The sequence below is a fragment of the Hippocampus bargibanti genome, linkage group LG13, assembly GCF_051943395.1.
Source record: "Hippocampus bargibanti isolate YZ-2025 linkage group LG13, ASM5194339v1, whole genome shotgun sequence".
NCBI classification, from domain to species: domain Eukaryota; kingdom Metazoa; phylum Chordata; class Actinopteri; order Syngnathiformes; family Syngnathidae; genus Hippocampus; species Hippocampus bargibanti.
In genome coordinates, this window is record NC_142746.1 from 9,241,521 (window position 1) to 9,268,823 (window position 27,303).

At 42.0% G+C, this 27,303-nt stretch overlaps 1 protein-coding gene across 1 annotated transcript; it reads left to right on the forward strand.

The window, feature by feature from the left end:
- The first annotated feature begins 519 nt into the window (after positions 1-519).
- On the forward strand, positions 520-27,303 carry spred2b (sprouty related EVH1 domain containing 2b). The gene is made up of 6 exons (XM_089012158.1): positions 520-1,052; positions 14,502-14,694; positions 16,469-16,637; positions 18,614-18,678; positions 23,618-23,779; positions 23,910-27,303. Exons 1-6 carry the CDS (start codon positions 1,024-1,026, stop codon positions 24,696-24,698), a joined length of 1,407 nt encoding a protein of 468 aa, XP_088868284.1. The 5' UTR covers positions 520-1,023; the 3' UTR covers positions 24,699-27,303.

Here is a 27,303-nt window from a genome sequence, read left to right on the forward strand (position 1 = left end):
ATACAACACATTCGGAAAAGCAAGACATTCTGCTCGAATGGTTTATTTAGGAAAATTGTTTGATGTTGTCAGTTCTGAGAACGATTGTATTGTGCCATCCTAAAAACTAGCAGCCTCTGGCATTAAAAAATATCTGATCTAAAGAAACGTTTGACAGTAGTTTATTTACAATTTCCATAAGGTAATTGAGCATTTTTATGTGAAGCAGGTCATTACGCCAGCAAAGCTAAGGGATCACTTTTGTTGAACATGTTTCCAGTGACTTTCTTACTCCTCTTCTTTTTCTCAAGATAAGTACTGTGCATGTAATAAGAGAATCAAATTATAATTTATGTACGATGAGCTACAAAGTCATCTATATTGGGGTTCGTGGACGTAAAATGGGTCGCTATTGAATGGGGGTGGAGGGACATGTGGCTTGCAGCCCCTGCCTACACCAAACTGGAGACCGACGTCACAACTTCCGCCCTGCTCCCTCCTCCAACTCCCTCTCTCCTCCCCCGGCATCGCCGGAGACACTCGGGCTGTCTGCCTGCTTGCCTGGCTCCCTTGCAAACCAACATGGAGTAGCAGCGCAAGGGATGGGGCTCTGGCGGGGCCACCCCACGGCGACTACGACGCGATTATAATCACAACTACCGTCGTGTGGAGGATATTTTGGGGGGAGCAAGAGGGGCAAAAAACGACAACGACCCAGCACCTGAGGGCGAGTCCATATTGTCCTGCGAGGCGGGGGGTTGAGTGGGGGGGGGGAGCTTTGGTCGGGCGAACACTACCTGCTGGCCCTCTGAAAAGTTGGAGCACATCGCGAGGAGAGGGGCCCAACATTTGCAATCGAAAAGCAGCTGGCTGACGAGGGAGAAGAGTAGGGAGGTGAAGTGGGGCGGCTCGCATTGCACACAAAAGACTTCCAGTCGGATACTTTGGTAATAAATGCGGATTTGTAGCGGGGATCGACGCGATGACGAGGCCGAAGAAGAACGCACCCGCCGCGCTATATGACCTGAGGTGAAGCTAGGAAACATGATAGAAGAAGAAACACACCCAAACGAGTAAGTAACCGTTTAACACCCCCTCCACCACCTCTCCATTTTACCCCCCTTTGCGGTCTCGCACTACACCCCCTCTCGTGTTCAACTTGGTCTCGACTACTTTTATAAATACCTTCTGTCCGCGGTGTTAAGACAATAGATTTTAATACTGGCTGCGTGGGTAGCTCAAAAGGGACATGTTGTGTTTGGAGAAAAAACGACGAGGAGGTAGTGGAGGTAGGGGAGGAGAAGGGGAAGCGTGGGTGGATCGGAAACATTTTGTGAAAGGATCATCGTCCAGCACTTCTCCCTACCTCCCGTTTTCCAAATACTTCCTTCGGCTGAGCGTGCTTGGAACTCTCGCTACGTCAAATAAAACAAAAGCTAGAAAAGGCCGCAGTGTGATCCTATCAGCTCGTGTGTGTGTGTGTTTTTTTTTTTTTTTTTTTTTTTTTGCTTTTTAGCTTCGTGTGTGCGTGAATCTGTGTGTGCGTGGTGCCTCTAGCCGAAAGGGGAAGTCTCACAGGATATGAGATATCCGATACGCCTCATCCGCCATGTCTTTCTCAATCGTACTTCATTTGCATACCCCCATTCACAAAAAAAACGGTAGAAAAAATAGCCCACTTTCTGGTACCAAGCCCACATTAAGCATGCTTGTGTTATTTGAAATAACGTCACTATGCTTGTAACGCCTCGTTTCATCGACCATCCATGAGGCTTCTCTGACGAGCCAACATGGAAACGTTTGTTGTGCTGGTTCGCCATTTTGGCCCTGCAGTGTCGATACGTGTGCCTGCGTGAGTGTGCGTGTGCACGCGCGTGTGTTTGTGGGAACCAACTACCCGTTAGTGTGTGTGGGGGCAGGGGGCGCTGTCAAAGGGGCCGAAGGCCATCGGTTGAGGATGTTTGAGCTGCGGTAGCGTGACGCCTGCCTCATTCATAAATGCCCTCTAAACCTTCCTGATCCGTCTCGCCATTCATGCCCGACGGCCACAATCGGCTCCGCGGGTGTAACGGTGAAAGAGCGACCCTTCCGTGGAAAGGGACTTTAGCCTCGTAGCCCGGTGCTAAATTATTAGCACAACCATAGGTTTGACCGAACTAAATCATTCATACATTTCTGTCAAAATAAAAAAAATCTATACTGTATTCTATTTCTAACGCATATTCGAAAATGCGTGTTTGATCATTCTTATTTGCCATTTGATATCCTGGACACTTAACAAAAACATTTTTTGTTTCGTTTAAGATGTGAAGTTGCACAACATCCCACTGTCATACGTCTGATCCCACTGTCATGCAAAATTAAAAAGGTTTTGTACAGCGTATTAATAAAGTTATCATGGAACGTTTACTAAAGTGGCTTCACTTGTGAGCTAGCTGGAAAATGTCAAGTGAGCCTTTTTTAATGTTTAAATGTTAAGTTACATAAAATGCGTGTAAACGGAATGTAAATTCAAACACACAAACGTCAAGGCTTCAAATTATGTATTTTAAGCTAATAAACAGAAAATTTTAACATATTAAGTCAAAATCACCTCAGATATCAAGCTATTTTGTTAGCTAGCATACTAGAAAGTTTTCATGCTTGTAAACGTAGAAAATGCTCGCAAACTGTTTAAACGTGAAGTTCTACAACGTGTCCTTGTGTATTAACACTGGCCGCATACGTTTCGCGAGTTATTTCTGGCATCGTGGTGGCCAACTGCTTCGCACATCTGCCTTAAAGCTTTGGCCTTCCTGTGCGGCCTTTGCATGTTCTCTCCATGCCTGTGTGAGTTTTTCTACATATACACACTGGTTTCTTTGCACCTTCTAAAAACATGTATGCTAGGGTTAACTGCAGACTAAATCATCCATCGGTGTGAATATGAGTGGAAATAGTCCTGCGATTGGCTGGCTACCCATCCTGTTTGTATAATTCTAGTTTGTATAGCGTACATGCTAACTGTGTTTTTTTTAGGGGGGGCATTAACTGCTGAGCTAAAACAGCAAACATGTAGGCTCTAAGACATGGGTGTGTGACCACATTTCTAAATATACAACAAAAATAGCACCTGATTATTAGATTTCAAAGCCCTAATTGATTCAGGACCATTAAGAAATCATGTAACATACTACAAATACAGCTGCAATTACTGTTTTTTTTGTTTCTTTGACTGTAATTTGTCACCAAGGTGCCCATTGACATTCATCTGAGGTCAGTCTGAATCCCACGGAAAGGAAATCAATCACCCCCGACCCACCAAACAAAATAAGCACTCATCACATAGCAGACGGTCCTGTTGATCAACCGCACCACAACTGCCTCGCTAAGATTGTTATGTTCCTCATGTTTCTATTGGTCAGCATTTGTAGTAAGAATGCTTTGGTAACATTTTATGCACAGATGTCAAAAACCAATCTCCAAGCATCAGGATACAGTCAAACCTCGGTTTTTGGCGATAATCCGTTCCAGAAGGCTGTTTGAATAGCCATTTGTTCTGAATCCGAAACTATTTTATTAGCCCATAATTAGGAGCTAATGCACTGTTCATACTGTAAATACAAAAACAAAGTCAGATTTGCATAAATAACAACAAGCATGTCTGCTCTTAATGGACGTGACACGAGGAGGCGTCACTTCCTTATGTAAGAGAGAAGTCGAGTGGCGTTTTCAAGTTTGCTCAATTTTGTCGAAAACTGTTTTTCGGTCATAATCTGAGACATAAAAATTTAGAATTTTCTGGTCGAAATCCGATTTGGTCGATAACAGAGAAGTTCGTAAACAAGTTTGACTGTACTCTAAACAAAATACATGTCTTATTGACTAGCATAGCTAGCTAGTTCATGTTCATGTAGTAGCAACGTTTTAGAAAATTTCACGGACAGAAAGGGGCCAAAAATACAAAGCTTTTTGCCATAGCACCGGCAAATTCATGCACCAACTGTTAAAGCAAAGTGCTTTCAGCTAGCTGTGCATATGTTGGGCTTATATCACTTTGATCGGAAATGACAACATTTTAAGAAAATTGGCTGATACAGATGCCCTTGTATACTGACGACCAGCTACGTAACAAAGTCAACTAATGTTTTCCACGGATTTCCCCCCCAAATGATCGCTGTGTCGTTTTCAATGGTTTCAGCGCAATAAAGGCCTTTGAACGAACAATTTAAGGATACCGCACCAACACACACACCCTTAGTGTTTCTGCACACACACTATCATGTGGAACGGATCCATGGTAACAGTGTTTCCTGTGTTGTACTCATCACAGCTTTTATATAATAGCCTGAGCTGTTTATATCTCAAAAGCAAACAACGGAGCCTGATTGTTCTTTCTCATAAAAATAAATAGATTTAAAAAAAATCAACCTTGCTCATCAGCTGACAGGATCATATCAATAGCTCTAAGTTTGCGTCAGCTTTCATTTTGCTGGCTTTGGTGGCTTGCTAGGACGACAATGAGAAAAAAACGTGGTTAGCTGCGTCGCAAAGTACGTGTATCATGCGCTTTGCATTTCTTGCCTCAAAATTACTCCTTGAGGATTTTTTTGCAGTATTTTTTTCAAACTGTCAGTTAGTAGAACACGCGCGCAATCACTCTGGGTTATATAAGTGCACAGCCGGAAATCACATTGAATATCAGATGGCTTACTTATGTCCAAAAGTGCCACCACAAGCTAAAACCGCAACTTCCGACTGTTTATGTAAACAAACTTGACAAGTTATAAAATGCAAGGAGGACAATGTTGTGTTGTGTTGAGGTGACAAAAAGTATCACTGGAGTTATTTTTTTACACTTGGACAAAAAAAGTTTTTAATAAGCCACAAGGGGACACAAGCCAGTGTCTTATTGTGCCGGTCCTAAGCCCGGATAAATACAGAGGGTTGTGTCAGGAAGGGCATCCGATGTAAAAGCTTGGCCAAAACAAACATGCGGATCAAACCTCTGAAGATGGAGGACTGATTCGCTGTGGTGACCCCTGACGGGAAAAGCCGAAAGGAAAAGCAGAAGAATAAGAGTTTTAAAAATGCTGTCAATTAACTCATTCACTGCTATATCCCAATTTATTCTAGAATAGAAAATCATGACGTGGAACGCCATTCCCGTATTTCTTCAGGTTTTGGTTTTTCATGCGGGAGGGTGGAGGGGTGGGGTGTGGATCAAGCGCTGGTCAGACCTCTGGCAATGTTTTCCCCTCCCACCAAGGGGCATCCTTTTGTACGGCTGCCCCCTTTTCAAGCTCAGATAACTCCAGACTCATCTAATTTAGGAATTAACTCTTTTTCTGATGAAAGAAGACAGTCTCAGTGTTCTTAAACTGCATTGAATGTTTATGTAGTCCTAAAACTCAATATTCTGTGGGTTTGAGTAAAAATGACAAAAACCCTGGCACTGGAGTGGCCACAGTTTTGCACACCGTCTGGCAGTCAATGAGTTATGGGTCAACGTCCTCATCAAAATCACCTCTCAGCATTTTTTTTAACCTTCACAAACCGAGCGAAACTACAAACATTCACCTCAAAGAAATTATAAATACTCAAATAAACGCTACTGTGACACTAATGTCCAACATTTCACTAAAAAAACATCTTACAAAGATCAAAACTCAACTCTGTACACAGGGACACTTGAATGACAATTTAAAATGCTCTCATGAAGCTACGTTTGCATGTCCACATGCGAGCAAAGAAATTCTCGCTGAGCCTTGTGTGTGGATTTAAAATTTAACGTTAAAAAAATAATTTGTTAGCATACGCTATACCAAGAGTGTCAAACTCGTTTTTTGCCGCGGGCCACACTGTAGCTTTGGTATTGTGGTCTACATGGGACAATTTCAAATTTTGGTTCAGACTTGAGTGATCAACTTGACATGCTTCATTTGCTTTTGCAGACCGAATAAAACAATGTAGCGGGCCAGGTTTGGACCCCAGGCCTTGACTTCGACACATGTGCGCTATACAATACCGTTAATGTTTTGGGAGTGCATTCCAAAACTGATCTTGTAGGATTCTTTTTCGATATTTCAGCTTGCTGGGAAAATAACTAAATAAATCATGTGGCATTTTGTTTTGTAACTGTCTTTGATGTTTATATTTTGAATCTCCAATGCTTCTCACTTTTCATTGATTTCCATTTAAAAACAACGTAGCTGGACTGAACTTATTACCCGCTCAATTCCAAGAGGATAACAAGCATCATTGGGAGTTTTACTTGTAAGAGCTTTATCGGCAATCAGCTTATATTTCCACCTTGATTTCAACGGATCAGATATAGTGTAACATTGCAGACATAAAAAACAAACAAACGCAATTTCCTGTTTGACACGCTCACCCGCCTTTATTAAATTGACGTTGAGTAATTTCAAAATGAGCTTCATTCGTTTGGTCATCCACAAAATTATTTGCAGTCAATTTTTATGTCATAACAGTTTAAAAAACCAATTAGCTTTGGCCCAATTAAATGAAGTTTTTTTGGAACAAAAGCCATTTTTTATTTTTTGAGCCAAAACGACTTTTTTTTCTCTCGAGTGAAAACTGTCAGATTTTTTTCGCCAAGGAATCCATCTTTAAAAGGCGGCGATGAAAACTATGCGTTTATGACTTGAGAAGTGGGACCAGGGCCCCTAAAAATGTTTTTTAAAAACCATTGTAGGGTCTCCTCATAGAGCGTCAATGCAAGCCCCTGTCGTGCATGTCGACGGCAAACGCATCTGACTGACCAACTGAATGAGTGGCTGAGCGACTGCTCTGCTTAAAACATGTGAGCCAGTTCCATTTAGGGCTTCTGATTGGCAGGAAGCCGATCACAGCTTCCCCCGGGAGGCATCAGTGCATGTCAATAGTTGGGAACAAACTCGTTTCACCTCTCTCTATCTCCTCCTTTCCCCATCACTCTCTCTCTCACTCTCTGTCCTCTCTCCCTCTCTTTTTTCTTAATTTCTCTGTTTCTTTCCTGTTTGCAGAGAGAATACGGCAGCTTTTCATTTACTTAATTTTCTGTTATCAGTGTGTGACTTTTTGATTTTACCGGTTAATTGACAAATTTCAGCATCGTACCAGGCAATAGATTTAACCCAGTTGCGTTACAGCTGGCCAATTACAGAAAGAGAAATGTGTGTGTGTTGTCTATTGATGTTTAACTCATTCACAGCCATTCACACATTTATTCGGGAATTGAAAAGCATGGCGTGGAGGAGTGACGTGCAGTCAGGGCAGGCAGATGAGGCTGGGCCTCACCTGTCATCATGGAAATATCAAATGACAAAATAAATTACAGTTATATTTAGTTAGTGATTTGTACTTTTAACTTCACCATTTTTGGATTTTTTTTTCAAAATCGCTGAATTTTCACATTCACCGTTCAAATACTAAGTGGAGACGAGCGGTGAGGCAGCAGCCGGCTGAGCCTCACCAAGGATTGCGCAATCACTATGCTAACTGTGCTGGCTTGCTCTGCAGTGAGACCGCATTGCTGTCCCTCTGCATATCGCTATTAAAGTGTTCAAAAGCTTTTAGTATATGAACTAAATTTCTACAGTTTAGCTGGTGTATATAATGTAGAGTCACTGTACATTATAAACACTGTACTACAGTGTTTACTTTATTTTAATCAAAACTGTGTTCATAGGTGAGGCACACAGTTCTCCTGCCTCATGACAGGGGGCGCTGGTGATTACAGATTCTTCTCGCGACTCCTCGGCTGCAGAATAATAGAATTAGTGACAGCAAGCTACAGTAAACAGTAAGGAAGTTAAGTGCAACCATCTAGTCATTTTTTCGTGTTACTTGGCCTTATTTTAAGAATGGTGGATTACATATCTAAATTGAAAGAATTTTCTAAACTGAACTTTCAATCAAAGCAGGAGATAATAATTAAAGGAAGACCAACACCGGGCTGTATAGCTCACAAACGGTGAGGGATGAATGTAAATCTCCTGGACAGCTTCTCAGCTTTTTGACCAAGAAGGATCTCATTGAAACTATTCCTGAAGCGTGCTCACTGTTCCAGCTACTACAGCATCAGTGGAGCGCTCATTCTCAGCACAAAAGACTGAAAACATACAGTCGGAACAGGACTGATCAAGGACGACTTTCTTCACATGCAGTGATCTCCATTGAGACAGAGAGACTTAAAGTAAAGGTAACACGATAATCACGTTTTTTTAATTCTTTTTTTCTATGCTACAATTCGTATACACTATATAAAGAATGCTGACATGACATTTTAAGCAAAACACGGTAACTGTTGCCAATTAAATGGTGAATAAGCTACTCTGTGGAGTTCATATGTTTGTAAATCTGACTGTGATGACGTCAGTGCCTCACCAGCCATGAACCTCACCGCACGTCACTGGCGTGGAGCGTAATTCGTGAATTTGTTTGGTGTTAGGTTTTTTTTCATGCTTGGGTGCCACTAAAGCGCTGGCCATGGCCTCTGGCAATGTTTTCCTTTTCCACAGGGTGCAGCATTTCCTGTTGTTCCATGTTTACGCTTTGTTCCAGTTTCAGCTGTTGTTGAAGCGCTAAAAAACCACTATGTATGTATTGCATTGTATTTTGGACAGCCACACTCATTTCAAGCTCATATAACACCAGACCCATATAATTTAGCAATTAACTGTTTTTTTCTGATGAAAGAAGAGAATCTAAGGTTTCTTACGCTGCATTGACTGTTTATGTCGTCCTAAAAGTCAATATTCTGTGGGTCTTGCAATTTGAGTAAAAATGACAAAATCCCTGGCTCTGGACACATTTTTACATTTTTGCACATCTGGCAGTGAATGAGTTAAGGTACTGATTTTTTTTTTTCACATACTGCATGACCTTTTTTGTTGCAAATATTCCATGTTATAAGGTGCAGACACACGGGTATTAATACAAAGTGACCAATGAAAATCACACGTGTTTTTATTGTCTAAATTTAGCTGCCGCTGCTTTTGATTAGGAATTAGAAATTATGGTAATCATATTTACTGTATAATATATAAAAAGGAGTACGCCACCCCCAAGGCTCAAGGGCTGCGTCAAATCATATAATCTGCATAGTGTGGTCTGTTTTTTTTGGGGGGGGGATAACTTTTCGAAATCAAATTTGAAACCATGTTTTCATGATTCCCGCATTGCCAAAAGGCTTTGGTTGTATTTTTTTTATTATGGAGAGTAGGTGCAACATCCTTAAATGCCCTTTTTCCTATTTTTTCTATTTTTTATGATTTGTCAGAGGAGTGTTTGCCATGTGTGTCTTTTGTAACACTTTTTATTATGATTTGAACACGCTTGCAGATCTTTGCCTTTCAATGAGTTGAATTAAATTTGGGGAAAGCCCAACGGTGCATTGTCTTCAAAATTCCTATATTGTAATTGGAACATCAGTTAGCGTGTCAAGAAAGCCAATGTGCGCTTCATTGTTTAAGACGTGGGCCTGGCAACGGTGTGAAACAATGCAAGCGCATCAAACAGGAAATGTTGCCACCACGACGTGCTGGCATGAACTTTGGGCGGTGCTGTGATCGGCCTACCTTTTGTGCGTATGCATGTTTGTGTCCGTTACACCAAGGAGTGTCATCACCATTCAGAGGAAGTGTCGCCACCCTTTGTATACAGTACAAACCTTATTTTATTTATTTTATGGTCACCATCAGTTATGCATGAGTCAGATGTCACACCCAATTTAAGTATTTCCTTTTAACAATTTTCATTTGTCAATATATGTCAAAAGGTCAATACATTTCACTCATGTTAGTGCAAACAAATGGTCGTAAGTCATGGCAAGCGCATATCATGGCTTGGTGCAAGGGGCTGTTCGCGGCATAGAGATTCCTCATGCCGGGTGACCTTCAAACTGATGACGGGTGAGGCTGATTAAATTAGAAGATGTGATTCATAGATCACCTTTTTTCTTATCAACATGGCTGTCAATGAGTCAGTCACACATATTCCTTTTTTTTGTAGGTGAATATTCTGCGATGGTTTTAGAAAAGCTCCTCGAACCCAAACTAGCAATGCGAGAGTGTGAACACATGAGTAACGCCCTCTCTTTCAGATTGTTTTCTTCTGGAGCAGCGTTTCTGTTGTTTGTTGTCTTTTTTCTTGTTTGTTTTTTTTCTCTCGTATTACTCTGAGGTCATACGGGTATTAACTCATTTACTGCCAGATGTGCAAAAATGTGTCCACTTCAGTACCAGGGTTTTTGTCATTGTCACTCAATTCGAGGACCCAGAGAATATTGAATTTTAGGACTATATAAACATTCAATACAGCATTAGAAACCTTAGACTCTCTTCTTTCATCAGAAAAAAAAGAGTTGGTTCCTAAATTATATGGGTCTGGAGTCATCTGAGCATGAAATGAGGGTGTCTGTCCAAAATATAATGGAATACATTCATATTGGTCTATATACCGCTTTAACAACAGCTGGAGCTGGAATAAACTGCTAACATGGAAAAAGATTCCCAAATAAATTTGGGAATGGCAGTGAATAAGTTAAACTCAGGAAAAAATATTCTTTTGAAATCGCAAATTCCCCTTTTGCTTTTGTTTATGTAAAAAAATGTCAGTCATTCAAAACTTCTCTATTTTATATATGGTATGTATATTAAAATAGTCCGCACAGTTTTGGCAATACAGTTGCTTATCTGGCTAAAGTTGGATGCCGGAAATGGATTACTTCTATTTTGTAACCTGACCGTAGCTTTTCATAAATTGCACAAGGTCCAGAAACTCCGCAAAAGGCTCATCACATTTGGTCTGGAAAGAATTAAGTTTCCAGCTCTGCAAAAGTTTGCGTGCATCCTTGTCATGTTTGTCTGCATGTTGGTCATGGACATGCTGTGGCCACCGTGCGTATTAAAGTAGTGCTTGTGGCTCTTCCCACCACAGATTACAGGGCCTGTCATCAGACAGGGGCTCTTAAACACGGGTCACAAGACTAAACCGAAATGTGACATTTCCACATCACCGGTAGCGTTGATAGCTACTATTGTGTATTTTGGAGCATGTGTGATTTTTATTTTTTGCTGTTATTGCTGCATGTGGGTGGCCAGTGCAAGGTGGTGGGGGGTCAAACTGTCGCACGTGTGTTTCAAGTCGACCAAAAGTCAGCTGCATTTAGCTTCCCCTGTAAAAAGCTTGTGTCCTCAACTCAAGCGCCTGACAATGTGGTGTGCCTTATATTTGGAAAACCTTTAGATATTTATATATTTGTAAAATATTTTTTCATACAATTAAGGTGCACCTTATAGTCCGGTGCGCCATATATATGGAAAATATTTGAAAATACACCATTCATTGGGGTGCGCCTTATACTCTGGTGCACCTTATATACCGGAAAATACAGTACATGTTTTAGCCAATGGCATGGTATTTTTATTTTTTTTACCTGGAAAATGCACACTAACCGGTTTCAGTATAATGTGAAATTAGTTGCGTTTGGGTTGTACTGTTCAATAAATGACTGAAAACAGCATCTTGGAACTGCTGTGTTTTCCAGTGTATATGCAGTGTCTGAAACTCATGACAAAAAGTTACTGGACACCAGGGCAGACAACATTGAAAAGTTGCCTGCCCGGCCATAAAGTTGCCTGCCCTATTTTCTGCAATTTGAAACACAGTAAGATGACTAATTAAAAAAAAACATTGTTGCAAAGTATTAAGGATCGATAATCAGAATATATAACAGAACAACACTTTAAAATTAAGTAATTGATGTACCTACCACAAATGCTCCCTTGCTTAATTTATCGTAAATATCCTTTGCTGATGATTTTGCTCCAGTTGTCGTTTGTCCATACACTTCCCGGCAGGTTGCACAGTGCGTCGTCTGCTGCAAGCCACGTAAACTCCTTTTTCCACGATGCTCTCAATGTACGTTTACGTTTTGTAGCGTCATAAATTCTGTTAGCTTCTTTTGAGTCTCTCTTCTGGGGCTGAGGTTTTGGCTTGATTCCAAACCATTTATGCATTTTTCTTGTGTTCTCTGTGCGGCTACTTTTGAAAATGATATGCCTGACCTGATAACACTCGGGAAAATCCGGGCGTGAAGTTATTCGATGCAGGCTTCTGATTGGATGCCGAGTATGTCAATTGCCAAACAAACCGAAATTAAAAATTGCCAAACGAACCGAAATTCCAAAATTTCAACCCGAACGAATATTTCGAAATTGCAATAAAGCAAATGTTTGATTAGAAAAAAAAAATATTTCAATTTTTTCTTTTCACCTGGAAAAAGTTGTCGGCCATCTGGGCAGAGAGTTGTACGCCCAGCGTAAAAGTTACACGCCTCTGTCATCCGGGCAGACGTTATTTCAAACACTGCTATATGGCACACTGGAATATAAGCCGCACCACCAATAAATGGTGTATTTTCAAACCTTTTCCATATATAAGGCGCACAGGACTATATGGCACACCTTCAATGAATGCCGTTATAAAACGGTGCTGCTCTAAAGGGAATGTCAACATAGCAGTCAGATTTCGCCATCATATGCTTTTTTTCTGTCAAACATGACAATAGAAATTGCAGACTAATATGTGTGCTATTTTTTTTCAATTTTTATGAGCTTGAAAAAAAATCACAATACAATAATAAATAAAATTTTCAGAGATTACCAATCTTGAAAACAAGCAAAAAACAAAATTGTCCATTTCTCATTGTTACGCCAAAAACGGAAAATTATACCAAAATCGTGAAAAACAAATTGCACCTTGCAAAGTACTTTCAAAAGATTATTAAAATAAATTGCCGTTTTATATATCTAAGCATGGACCGCGCATGACCTCTTCGACAGGGCGGGGGAATGGAGTTGATGGCTGCTCACAGTAGTTGCGAGACCTTTTGTGGCTCAATATGACTTCACATACTGTATAAGGCGCACCGGCGTATAAAGCGCAGCGTCATCTTTTGAGGAAAATTCAGGCTTTTGGGTGCGCCTTTCACACTGGAAAATACGGTAACTAACATGGATCTTACAACAACAACAAAAAGAGAGAGATACATGAAGCATTTATTCGATAACCCAATGTGTTTTCTGGCTAAGCCGTCCCCAGCTATTTATACGACCTGTCGTTATGACTGAAAACAGCCTCAGTTAAGGTTTCAGGAGCAAGGAGGTGGATGCTACTGTATATGTCAATGGACGGGAATGGAAATACAGATGTGTCTGCGGGCGGGCGAGCGATGAAGAGAGAAAGGGAGGTTCTGAACAGTGTGTGATGTTATATAATTAGCTTACAGCCAGTGCGGCGGATTTGACGCATCTATGCACACACGCACAGCACAGGTGGCGAAACCGGTAGAGCAGCTCGCTCGCTCCCGCCCACGCACATTCATAAAAGTGACTGAATGACAGGCTGGCTGACGGTGTGTCGACAGACAAACTGTGGAGCGCCGATCCACCCACCACTTTACATGTTCATTTTAAAAAACACACACACACACACACGCACGCACGCACGCACGCACGCACACACACACACACACACACACACACACACACACACACACACACACACACACACACACACACACACACACACACACACACACACACACACACACACACACACACACACACACACACACACACAAAGCCTCCTTCCTGTTGTTGTCAGATCTGTGCACCAAGCTCTTTGTGTCCCCACAGAGGGTGGCGACCGTCATATATTGGAACATGACAACTCTTTTGTTTTGTACTGGTCAACTCTGTAGACTAAACTGTCGCAGGTTCTTCCGTTTGTATGTTAAACAACGCCCACCTTTTTTTTTTTTTTTTTTTGCCATTTTCAGTGGAATCTTCAAAATGGATTCTTTGACGCCGGTTGGCTTCCATCATTGTTCCAACTTTCTGAAAAACATTCATCGAATGTAAATTACTTGTACAGGAAATTATTTACCGGTAATAGTGGTAGTCCAGAATTATCAAGTAACTATACATTTGTTTCCTAAGCCTTCAGTGGGGACATACCAGTCCTACCACCCTTTCAATATTAGCGCCATCGCATCCCAATCAATGCAAACGCCACTACTATACAAAAGCACAATCAAAAAGCATGCAACTATGCCGCAAACACCATCAGGAGGAGTTTGTAATTAATATTTATTGATTCTTGTGACCAAAAAATATCAATGCAAAAGAAATACTTGTCATATTGAAGATGTCGATTATCACATACATTGGTTTGTGCAGACAGTCCCTCAAGGGCGTGCAAAAATACAAAGCGCCACTTTCGATTTGAGCTGTTTGAAGAAGTTTAAATATGTTGATAGCTTGTACAGAAGGAACATAAAAAAACATGTATTGTCTCATATTGTCTGATGTGTTTTGTTAGTCTGAAATTGCTTGAAAAACTTTTGCTCTGACAAACCAAATTAAGGAGCTCATAAACTTCTTCAAGTGGCTGAAATGTTTCTTGTATTTTTGCACACCCTCACGGGACCGTATAGCCGAGAGAGATGCCGAACCATTTTCCTTGTTATGTTGCAGTGACAGCTACATCGTGCGTGTGAAAGCGGTGGTCATGACACGGGACGACTCGAGTGGGGGCTGGCTGGCCCAGGATGGGGGCGCCCTCAGTAGGGTGGGGGTCTGCCGCCTGCGGCCACCCGAACGGCCCCAGCTACCACCATCTGGCAGCTGCCAGTTCCTCATCCGGGGCGAGCGGATACGGGACAAACAGGTGACGAATGTTTTTTATTTTGTTATTTTTTAAGACAAAATGTCTTTGCCGATTATTTTGAAGACAAAATGACTCCTGACAGTGGTTGCAAAGCTGTGGAGATTTTCGGGTAAATTTACCAAAAGTTTCAATACAGATACACGAGTGACAATTAAGTTATTTTTATTTCGTTTTTTTTTTCATTGTGTAACACATTTTACAGTAAAGTCTCATTATATCGATATTGGTTATATTGATAATACTGCTTATTCCGATACTATTTTCATTTCCCGTCAAATTTCTAATCTTTTTATGTATAATTAGTTCAGTTTATTACAATTCACGGTTATTATGATAATCCGGTTACTATGGTGCTCTTGTTCATCTCCCGCCGGCCATTTTGCTATGTTTATATCGATACAAAAGCAGTTTAAGGTGAATCGTTATTTGCTTAGGGGTTTCTATACAGTACCACCATTATCGAAATCTATATCGGTCGCGCCGTTGGTCACGTGACCAGCTCCCGTGTCTTGCGCAGTGTAGCAGACGCCATTATCTAGCAGCTTCCGTGTTTTGAACTGTCTTACGCGAGCACAATAAAAAAGGCGTAGCAGAGCTTATATACAGTACTGTTGTTCAACACCAATTTAAACCAATGGGAAACGTAAGAATTGTGACCTCGGAACGAAGTACAAGGCAATAGTGGCTGTCGAGGAGAATCCAACAAGGAGCAAATCCTCTATCGCGAAAGAGTTCGACGTACCGCAGAATACTTCAGCAACGTAAATAATGTAAACGTTGCAGTTTTTGTTTTCCATCCATGTATTTAATTGTGTTGTATTCAGATATATTTATCGCTTGCAACAATCACTGTTTTTCATATGTTTGTACATGCTGGCGTTCGTGCTTTCGTTTGTATAGAACAATGTGAGGATTTTGCATTGGTTACATTTTTGAAAGGAAATAGTCATTAAAAAGTGTAAAGCCGTTTTTATTTTATGCATGTTTATTTTTCACTTCACTACTGTATAAAAAGCATGCTAGATATGCAATCCATGAACCCAATGATAAAATTACATGCCATATCAAAGATCCCCATTTACGTATTGCCCCCCCCCCCTTTTTTTTTAATGCAGTTCGGCGCAGGACGGATATATCAATAGTACGTTTATATCGACATAACGAGACTTTACTGTATATAACAAGCAAAAATGCAGCCAAAATATGTACATTTCATTTGGTTTTAAATTTAGTTTTGTCTTATATTTTGGTCAGCTCAACCATCTAGAAATTATAATCATAAAATCCAATTCAGAGGCAACTTTCACTTTAACTCATTCACTGCCATTTCCAAATTTATTCTGTAATTGAAAAGCATCAAGTGGCGCACCATTCCTGAATTTGTTCGGTTTTGGGTTTTCTTGCACGGGGTGCCGATAAGGCGGTGGTCAGACCTCTGGCAATGTTTTACCGTCCCACGTGTGGGCAGCATTTGCATTTGTACAATTCAAGCTCAGACAACTCCAGGTATAACTTAGGAATTAACTCATTTTTTTCCGATGAAAGAAGAGAGTCTAAGGTCTCTTAGGCTGCATTGAATGTTTATGTAGTGGTAAAACACAATATTCTGTGGGTCCTGCAATTTGAGTGAAAATGACAAAAACCCTAGAACCGGAGTGGACACATTTAGGCAGTGAATGAGTTAACTTCCGAGTTTACTCCCTCGACCTACAATTCCGATGAAAATTTGTCAGCTATGAAAATCCCTTCAACCGCACTCCTGACTGATTGACAGGTGATAATGGACTGTCCGTTGAGGAAGGACTTGGTATACACCATTGCCACACCCACCTTTCACCACTGGAAGGTGGAGGACCGGAGGTGTGGTCTGTCCTTCCAGGGTCCCGCCGACGCCAGGGCTTTCGACCGGGGGGTGCGGAAAGCCATTGAGGACTTGGCGGAAGGTACGTTGCGCCTTAACCTCGAACGCATGCTTACAACATTTAGCATTCGATATGTGGCACATGTGGCCTTTTTGCATATCTGCAACCAAAACAAAAGTGACCAAAGCGATTAGGCAATTAAGACTTTTTTAGGATACGCTGGCGTTGTCGAGTAAAAGTGGAAGATGCCTTCATCAATTAATCAAGCAGAGATTTGACTGGATGTGCTTCAGGCCGGAATTACATTGCATGGTTTGAATGATGCAATTCAAAAGTTTTGTATTTGTTTGGGCGTTCCCCCCTCCCTCCATTTGGGATATACGGGAAGGTGATAAAGGTGAAAAAAATAAATCATGAGAATTGGATATGCTCAGATGAAAAGGAGAAATTTTGAAGGAAAAAAAACGCACACACACACGAATAGGACACCATTTTGACATCTTACCTATGTTCTGCGTCAACAATTAAAATTCCAACAAGTGTAAATATGCTACAGAAGTATACATATATCTATCCGTCTATGTGTGTGTGTGTGTGTGTATATATATATATATATATATATACAGTAAAGTCTCGTTATATCGATACTCTCGGGAGTCGGAAAAAATATCGATATAACCGGACTATCGATGTATCCGATCCTGCGGCATGTAAATTTTCTCCTTGCGTTCATAGAAGTAGTATCGTAATAAGCAGTACTATCGTTATTGTATGTATTTTTTTATATATTTTTACTATATATATATATATATATATATATATCAGAATAGGAAAACCTTTAAAGGACATAATTTGTAAAATAGCTTCAAATGACTTCTACTGGGCGTATTTTACAAAGATTCCATATAGGTATATTTTACATTTTAAGACTCGCACTGAATATTCTGGAAGTCTTGTTTTTGAGTTGGTGACGAGTCCTCACCCTACGTCACTGAAGGAACGCCCCTGACTGAGAAAGGAAATACCTTGCATCACCTCAATGCATTTTGCGGTACTTTGTTTGGTCTGAAAACTTCGTGTTGATGGCAAAATTAGAAGGAAAACATAAATAACGCGATGGTGAATCTTTGTGTGTTGCGCCAAGACTTCTACGGTGTATTTGATGTTCGCTGACAAAACTTCCCAGGAGACATTTTCCACGGAGCTTTGTCGCCATCTTCTGCCTTTTTTTGGGTACTGTGAGTACTAAAGAGTAGGGACCTATCATAGCTGTGTCCGGCGCCACCAGGTCTGGACATTAGGGATATATAAATGGGGCCGATACGACCAGTCAGACTTTAGTTCGCTGACGAAGCCTCTTGGATAGGAGGCGAAACGTCCGAAACCTTCACTTTTGTACAGATGACGGCTGAAGAAACCTTCTCATCGATGGACCACTCCTGTACGACTGAGAGCTTACACAGACGTAAAGAGTTTGTCACACACTTTCTCTCCAGATGCATCAAAATGACTGGAATAAATTCTTCAATCGATTGCAAACATGTATGCTTTCCTCTTGAGAACTATTTGAATCATTCATAACTGGATGAGTAACAAGAAAGCATCTTTTCCGAATCTGAAGCCATTGTTTTGATTCTCGAGCAAGGCAAGACGTCTTGGCGTGACGTCACGAACTGGCAATTTGAAAGGGGGTGGGGGGTTAAAAGGAAAAAAAACGAGATAATCTAGGCATAGTAAAAATGTCAGAAGACTGAGATGTATACTGTAAATGTGCAAAAATGTTTCATAAAAAACTGTACATAGTGCAAGTATCAAAGAAAATGTATATTGCTATATGTTGCTGTATTGCATCAATGATGCAATACGTGTAGCTGTATTGCAAACAGTTTTCCCAGGAGATTTTATGACTTCAAATGGTAATATGCCCTGTGACTACTGTCCCAAAAAAAGTGGCATCCAAACTTAATCGGAACTAGGTTTACAAATCAAACCTTTGCAGCAAGCCGTGAACGACTCGTGTCAAACTCAGGACCTTTCTTCTCCCCCCTATCCTGAAGGTTCCACAACCTCCTCGACAGCACTCCAGAACGAAGGCGAGCTAGGCGACGACGACGTCTTCACTGTAAGTGTTTCCTTTTCATTTAACTCGGGGAAACGGCAGAGCTGCTTGGAGTATTTAAAATAAAACGTGCTTGGGGCCCCCCCCCCCCCCCCTTCCTGTAACCTGACACAGAGCAGCAGGCAAGGTCAGGAGGTTACTTCCTGCATCCTACCGCCCCCAACCTACTCTGTCCCACCACCACCCCCACCATTCATGCCTCCCCTCCACCCGCTCAGGTGGCTTAAAAAGAGAGCGGCAGCGTGCAAACGAGCGGCTCGCAGCTGTTTCTCAGCTTAGTGCGGGGAGGCTGATTTATGAGGGGAAGTGCCTCGTGGGTTCATTTTTTGGACTCTGGCTGTCTACGACGGCCAAGACTAATAGGTGCTCTGCTGGGAGTGTACTGCCACCACAGAGATGCACACAAACACCCAAAGAGGCCGAGAGAGGCTTTTGACAGAGCTGTCGAGGGAGCCTGCAACACTAGGTAAAAAGAAATTCGCAATGCTTCTAACGATTGGGCTGCGTTTTTATTTTTAAAGGGGACATTTTGTGAGAAAGCACAATTCCTCACAGCAAATCAATTTGGCCCAAATGGGGCAATCAGGCCAGTTATAGAACATAATCAGTCAGCACAATAGAAATAATCATTGTAGCATGAGGAAATAGTCATCTGCTCCCCCCAACCTTTGAGTAGCATAGCAGAGGTCTGGCGCCGCCACCTCTGGACAGTAGGGATATATATAGGGCCAGAGCTACCAGCAAAATTTTAGTTAGCTGACAAAGCCTCTTGGATGAGAAGCGAAACGTTCGACACCTTCAAAGAAGTACAGATGACGGCTGAAGAAACCTTTTCATCGAACTTTTCAACAAATCAATATAAATGAATACAAATTCAAACGGTTGATTCCTTTAAAGAAAAGAATTTAACCCATTCACTGCCAGACGGTGTGCAAAAATGTATACACTCCACTGCCAGGGTTTTTGTCATTTTCACTCAAATTGCAGAACCCACAGAATATTGAGTTTTAGGACTACATAAACATTCAATGCCGCGTAAGAAACATTAGATTCTCTTTTTTATCTGAAAAAAAGAGTTAATTCCTAAATTATATGGGTCTGGAGTTATTTGAGCTTGAATTGGGGGTGGCTGTACAAATGCAAATGCTGCCCCCTCGTGGGAGGGAAAAACATTGCCAGAGGTCTGACCGGCGCTTTATCGACAACAAACCCGCAAGAAAAACCAAAACCCGAACTAATTCGGGAATGGCGCTCCATGTATATGCTTTTCAATTCCCGAATAAGTTTGGGAATGGCAGTAAATGAGTTAAAAAGAATAGAAATGCAAATAAAATTTCAGTTTCTGGTAGCATATACAGCTCAAAAGCATCATAGACACGCTAATAGAAATTAGCATTATTGTAATCGATGATTAAGTGTCTGTAAATCTTTAATCGCTATGACCCAAATGTGATGTCATCTGGTTGCTAACGTCAAACCTCGATAACACGCGGGACCACCATAATGTGAGGTTTTCAATTTTGTTAACCTATTTTGTGTTGTTGCTTTTAGCCTCCATTAATGACCTCTCTCCCAAAGTTAGCGGCGTGGTGGAAGGACGCAAGCGTGCAGTCGCGGATGGCGCAAAATTCGGCAGCAGATTTACAGTCATTGGAGCAGAAGGATAGGAGCTGGGGGGCATATTTCCCTAAAGATTTCTCCTCGTCCTCCTCCTCCCCCCTTTCAGAACGTCTCCTCTGTCTCGCCGTCTCTATTTTGTCTCGTTTGTAACAGTGGATGCGACAGACAGGGTTGGGGTGGTGGTGGGGGTCAATTCCGGGTTTGTCTCAGCAGGGCAACTCAAAAGCCTGGAAACTCATTCGGAAGTATCCAGAATTGGAATTTTGAGGAAAGAGTCCAGAAAGAAACTCTTAAACCTTGCTCGCAGAGCAAGCACTCCGATCCTGTTTTGAATTAGCCGTAGCCTCGCAGGCCAGAGTACAGGCAGTAAGTTTTGTTATTTTTGGCCGTCTGCTCTGCAAGGGCTTTGTAAGAAAGCAAAGGAGTGGGGGTTTGGGGGGCGTGGGGGCTGAGATTCTCAACATGGCTGTGTCCGTGTGGGGAACGCTGCTCAGGAACGCGTCCAGGATATAACGGGTATGGCTTCATGCACACAAACATAACTGGGTCATATAAATCTGGCAAATAATTCATAGAGTTCAGGCCTCACCGTGTGCCAGATGGATGGGATCAAAGCGCTCGAGGTGAACAGTTTGTCCGTATGATCATTCTTAGGAATAACTTCCGAAGGGGTGAAAATGACACCGTGGCTAAAACAGATGTGTCATGCGAGAAACATTGTTTTAAAGATAGTCGCTTTTATTGGATCGTCGCAAATAAGCCCCGCTAAAATTGCAGTGCTTAATCGTTCGGGCGATTTTGTTACATTTGAGACACGAAAACTAAATGGTCATTGAAATCAACACAAAAGTGGCAATTTGCTGCATAGTGAATAATACTTTATTTGTAAATTAGGCTTGTAGCTATTTAGATGCCTCTAAGTTAACTCCTTCACTGCCAGACAAAATTTGTCCACTCAAGTGCCAGAGTTTTTATCATTTTTCACTCAAATTCCAGGACCCACAGAATATTGAGTTTTAGGAATACATAAACATTCAATTCAGCATTAGAAACCTTAGACTCTCTTCTTTCATCAGAAAAAAAATAGTTCATTCCTAAGTTATATGGGTCTGGAGTTATCTGAGCTTGGAATGGAGGCGGCTGTACGAAATGCTACCCCCTCGTGGAAGTGACAAACCATTGCCAGAGGTCCGACCAGTGCTTTATCGGCAAACCCCGGAAGAGAAAACAAAATCAGAACAAATTTGGGAATGGCGCTCCACGTCATATTTTCAATTCCCTTATGAATTCGGAAATGGCAGTGAATGAGTTAAAGGTCAACGTCCAATTAAACATAAAACAAAGAGAATTACACATTTTGAAACAACCACAACTTTGCTTTCCTCTATCTTAACGCTAACACAAATTGTAAAACACATGACGAGCTCACGAATAGCCTCAACAGTCACAAATGTATCACATTTTTTTGTTATGGTTTGAGATTTTCAAAAATCATTACACAGTTGACTTTGAAGCTAGGAAGGATTTTACTTCTCACACACACATTTTCTGGAAAAGATTCCAGAAAACTTGAGGCAAAACTATGACAAACCGGGACAACTTAGCACTCCATGGTGTTTTTGACCTCAAAAACCTAAAACGGACACATCCTTAGACCTTATTACCGTCACAAAATGACCTGCATCTCAAAACACGTGCCCGTCAGTTGGAACATGGCGAGGTCCCCCTTACATGCCTGTGACTGCTGAGGCTGACCTCTCGTGTGCCTGTCTGAAATCAATCGGTCCGCGTGCTGCGTGGCCAGACATGTGCGCTGTCTGGCCAACATTTTTATTTGGCGCGATGCCCTGGTGGTCTTTTGGCAGAAAGGCCGAAAAGCTGTCAGGGCATCGGTGATGTGAACATGCGAACCCAACGAAATTGAGGAGTCGAGACTGTTGAATGGTGTTTGAAAAAAAAAGTTTCCGTCTTTATTTTGGGCTGTTTTGTTTTTTAATTGACTCAAGGCACCGTCGTGGCTTTCTCAACAGGCTTCTGTAGGGAATTCCCCTCCAGAGCAACTATCATGAGAACAATCCTCCAGAGAGCTGAGTGGAATGTCAACCACGGCTAATCCCAGCCAAAGCCATTTGTCAAACGAATGAGCTTTTTGCCTTTTTTCCAAGAGATTTGACCCCAAATCGGATGTGCTCCTAATAGAGGGACTAACCATTGTTGACAGAGGCATTTAACTCATTCGCTGCTAGCAGTAAAGTTTTGCTCGTACTGTATATCAGCAGTCATATTAGTGCATGATGACAGATCTTTTCAAATCCACGGGATATTTTCTTCTCTGGCAACGGAATCATCGGACATACCAAAAGAAAGAATAAACTCTTATTTCACTGGGAATAAAACATGTTTCTTGCCTTTTTCTGTTCTTTAGTAAATTTGCGATAGAACATTACCTGGAGTAAAAAATGGAGCAAATTAGCTTTTTTTTTTTAAAGAAAAGTGTAAGGCAAAACACTAAATTTGCCGCTAATATTTTGCGATTGCGAGAATTATAAAAATACAAAAATAATTTGCAAAAAGGACTCGTGGTAATAAAATTATATTTACATTCCTCTGTCTATGTTTCGCGCTTGGTGTGACTTGGTGTTTTTGCTAGCCGTTCACCTTTCATTCAGAATTTGCAATTTCGTTACAGTGCTATTTGTATGTCTTATTTGGCAAGCATTAGTTTATTCGAGGAGAGGATTCTCACCACTCAGCCTCAAGTAGCTGCTAGTTGTGGACAGATTCCATAGTTTGCTACAGTTTATGACTGCGGGCTGAATAAAATGACGTGATGGACCAGATTTGGCCCTCGGCCCTTGACACCTGGGGTTTAAATAAATGCCAGCTCGTGCTGCGTGAAGGAACGTTAGTTGAACGTCACTCTTCGAGTTATTAACATGCAACCTGAGTGAGGACAAAAGGGTAGGGACAAAAACAATTGAATCTCCATGGTAACCACATCCATCAGTGTTGTGCATCCGTCCTCCCCCTGAGCCGTTAAGAACTACCTCCTTGGTTTCGTGGTTCTGTTCGTGGGCAGATGCGTTGAAGAGTTTGCCCCCGTTTCCAAATGAGGAAGCCAAAGACTGAAAAACAAAAGCTCTCCTTTCCTGTTTTTCCCCAATCAGAGTGGAGCCTTCCTGTTTTTGCTTGTCAAATCGCGACATCCTCCCACCCAGCAACTGTGTTTTTTGTTGTTGTTTTTTTTTTTTTGCATCCAATGACACCGCTTTTCTCAGACGAATCCTGTGTTTGTATGTCCCCCCACCACTCCCCTCCTTAGAACACCACCGACAGCTCGTCCAACTCCTCTTCCCAGAAGCTGGAAAGCTGCCTGCCGCCGCTCGAGTCCTCACCTCTTCCGCACAGGCACAGGTGCATGCTGGGATATCACCACAACCTCCATGAATCATACCGGCTCTCGGACCACTACCTGCTCGACCAGGTTGGAATTTGGGTTAATCCTCAACAGAACAAAGTGAAGAGCTTGTTTTAGACTTCTGTCCAAGGCCCAATTTGGGGTCTTGATCAAACGGTTGAGAATCAGCGTGTTGAAATATTGCCTCTTTCCACAGCCTCTGTCCCGGCTCCCCCATGTCACCTTTCAGGAGGACGAGGAAATCGTGCGCATTAACCCGCGCGAGCGCAGTTGGGAGCGTTCGAGTGACCGCGTCAGCGAGCGGCTTCACGCGCGTCCGTCAGACCGCTCCTGGCTCACGGGCTACGAGGACTACCGCCACGCCACCATGCGTGACAAGTTCATCCAGGTGGATGACACGGAATCCTACGTCCACTTTGCCAAGACAGACGCACAGAAGCACGACTACACGTACCCGCTGGCGCCCGCTCTGGTGCCCTCAGACTCGGACCCGGCTCTCGGACCTTTCGCCGTGAAGGGCCACCACGGTGGGTCCTACCGCCAGGGCTTTTCCGTGGTCTCCACACAGCCTCGGTCCTTCCTGCCCAGTTCGTCCTTGTCCACCAACGGAGTGAAGGGCCGGAAGGAGGACGGTTCGCAGCGGGCCCACTGCGAGCACTGCGGCGAGGCCTTCTTGGTGGCCGAGAATAGGCGGGGCCGGTGCCAGGACGCTCCGGACCCTGTGCGGGGCTGCGTCCGGCGGGTCAGCTGCATGTGGCTGGCGGACACAATGCTCTACCACTGCATGTCTGACCCGGAAGGAGACTACTCGGATCCGTGCTCCTGCGATGGGGGTGAAGGAGGCCGGCTGGGTACGCGCTGGATGGCCCTGCTGGGTTTGTCTCTGGTGGCACCCTGCCTCTGCTTGTATCCGCCGCTGAATGCCTGTCACCGGGCGGGCTTAGCGTGCGGTTGCTGCGGGGGCCGACACAAGGCCCTCAGCTGAAAGGACGAATGTCATAAAACAAACCAACGCAAGCACAGGGAAGGATGGGGACAAAGCGCTGAGATTTTGCTTGATCACCTGACAATTCCAGAAAATGAAATAAGCCAAAAAGTCAAGAAAAAACTGGTGCATTTTTTAAGAGGCCTGGGAAGATAAGCTCCCCCGAAAGGCAGACACTCGTCTTGTCTCTCCGTGCTCTATTTCCGGGCGAGAGACAGTACTCCTTTTCAAGGGGGCCTTTTATTTCCTGTTTTTGTTTTATAGCTGAACATATATGTATCACATATGCAGGTACTTTATACTTTGTACACTGACTTTGGCATCCGAATATTTGAAATGTTGTGTTCCCCCGTGGATACGAGGACCGAGCCCCGCTGCAAATAAGCTGACGTCCGTAGTAATTGACTTACCCCTAAAAAGCTTTAGAATCGCCTATTGATGCCACGAGGTGGCGTTAAAGCACTACTTGTTGATTAGACAGGGCTATAGCTTGACTACATAAAGCTTCCCGTCACTTCAACATAGTTCTTTAGCACCAAAGCAATATTTTTTATATGAAACGAACGTGGCTTTGGCCTGAGCACAAAAACAATGATTGTGAGTTTTTCAACAGATGATTGGTTCCAAAAACAAAGACATGCGGGGGAATACTGTACTCTCTTTGTTCTATTATTTACATCCCTATTCCGGTAACCCTGTTGCGATCGAGACACTACACCTCACATGCGAGTCTATATTTTACCACTGAAAATATCCCAAAGATTTTATTTATGTTCTCATGATACTGATCCACCAGCAGAACAAAAATTGAGGATTTGGCTTTGTGGTTCACTTGTGGTGCCTCCAGTCACACTTGCCGATTATTGTTCGGATTATTATTTCAAAAGGTGCCTCAAATATAACCACCAAAATCTGGAAATTCTGCCATTCTTGGGAATTCAGCATTAGAAATGTGTGGCTTTTTTTTGCTGCCACTTGCCTTAACAATCCGGAGCATATTTCTGATATCCTTCGCAGAAGTCGTAACACGAGGTGCCAAACTTGGTCAAAACAATTTTTGATCTAGAAAAATAAGAATCATCTGCGACGTACAATCGGCTCTGGTCAGATGAGAATGGCACCGACTTAAAACCACAAATCCCAACAAACTTAACTTATACTGTATATTTTCACCACTTACCTTGGGAGGTGGCAAAATATTGAAATATTTATGTCAGGTGTTAGCATTGCTTTCAGTGTACATAAAAAAGTATATGGTGTCCACATACTGCTGCAATAGTTGGAGATTGCACCTTGAAAAAATGAACAGCACCCTATTGTTTGCAAAAAGCAGAGAGGCAATACTGAGGCTACCAAATTATATCAAACCATTGCGATTTAATTTCATCCATTATGAAATACACATCACAATTCTGCACTCATCAACATATTGGAAGAATAAATTGCGTTGGCCACTTATGTGACTTAAGCTACAGAAACACATGAAGACATCCCCCAAAAATATTGATTAAAATAAAGCATATTTTTAACTTCATCCATTACAAAAAAGACACTTGGTGTCAGAAAAAAATAATCACGTACAACATTACTATTATTGGCCTACCAACACAGTCCCGAGAGCTGTGTATGAATACTGTGTTATTAGGCGACGTCGATGCAGTACTGATAACTATTGTTAGCGTATTTGCCATATTTGGACTAATTTGACATGAGCATATAGATACAGTAGGATGCCTGACTGATACATCGATACAGTATTGATATTTATTAAAATCCGGTGCCTGAGATCCATACTGGACAATATCTGATATTACATATCCATACTGAATTGATACATAATGTTGGCATAGCTTCATTTTACTGGTATCTGATATTTACTCTACCGATATCTGATAATGGTGTTTAAATTTAGCGCTGATATACAGTAGTATTGGTGTTTCTGTACTGCGCCAATATTGGTATATTGATACTGTATTTGATATCTGATATTGGTATACCTATACTGTATTGATATTGCAATATTTTTTACACATAACGCTGGAATCAATTTGACATAAAGGCTTCACCTAAATATATTTAGTATAGTATATATCTATAGTGTTTAAAAGGACATGGATGTTGTTTTATTTTGGGGGTGGTGTTTTTTCCGACTCAACTAAAATCTAGGAAGTAAAGCCCCCATCCCAATTGTGGTGCCAAGGAAATGTCACCTACCATAGTTGAAGTCCAGAACGGCTGAGGATGTCCTTTTTCCTTGAGTCCGTCTCGCACGTCCTGTGTTTTTGCGTCCTTGGTGTGTTTTTTTTTACCTCCTGACATTGCATCTGCGGTGATTTAAAAAAAATTTCCCCTTTGTGGTGTCACACATCAGGGAGAGAGACAATCAGAATAGGAAAGTGTGCATTTGTCTTTTTTTTCCCACTCTCCGTCCACTCTTTTGTGTGTCCTTTCAGAGCCAATTTACAAGTGCCTGAACACATCGTTTCTTCTGCCGCATATTAAAGTTGAAAAGTTATTAGAAAACAAATGACTCCCTGTATTTGAATCAGACTCATTTGTATACGCTTCGTATTTTGACATCAATAAAAACAGAAACATAAAAGCA

Coding starts and splice junctions, on each gene's coding strand:
- spred2b (XM_089012158.1), top strand. CDS start 1,024: ATGATAGAAGAAGAAACACACCCAAACGA. Junction 14,695..16,468: donor AGCGGATACGGGACAAACAG/GTGACGAATGTT, acceptor ACTGATTGACAG/GTGATAATGGACTGTCCGTT. Junction 16,638..18,613: donor CATTGAGGACTTGGCGGAAG/GTACGTTGCGCC, acceptor CCTATCCTGAAG/GTTCCACAACCTCCTCGACA.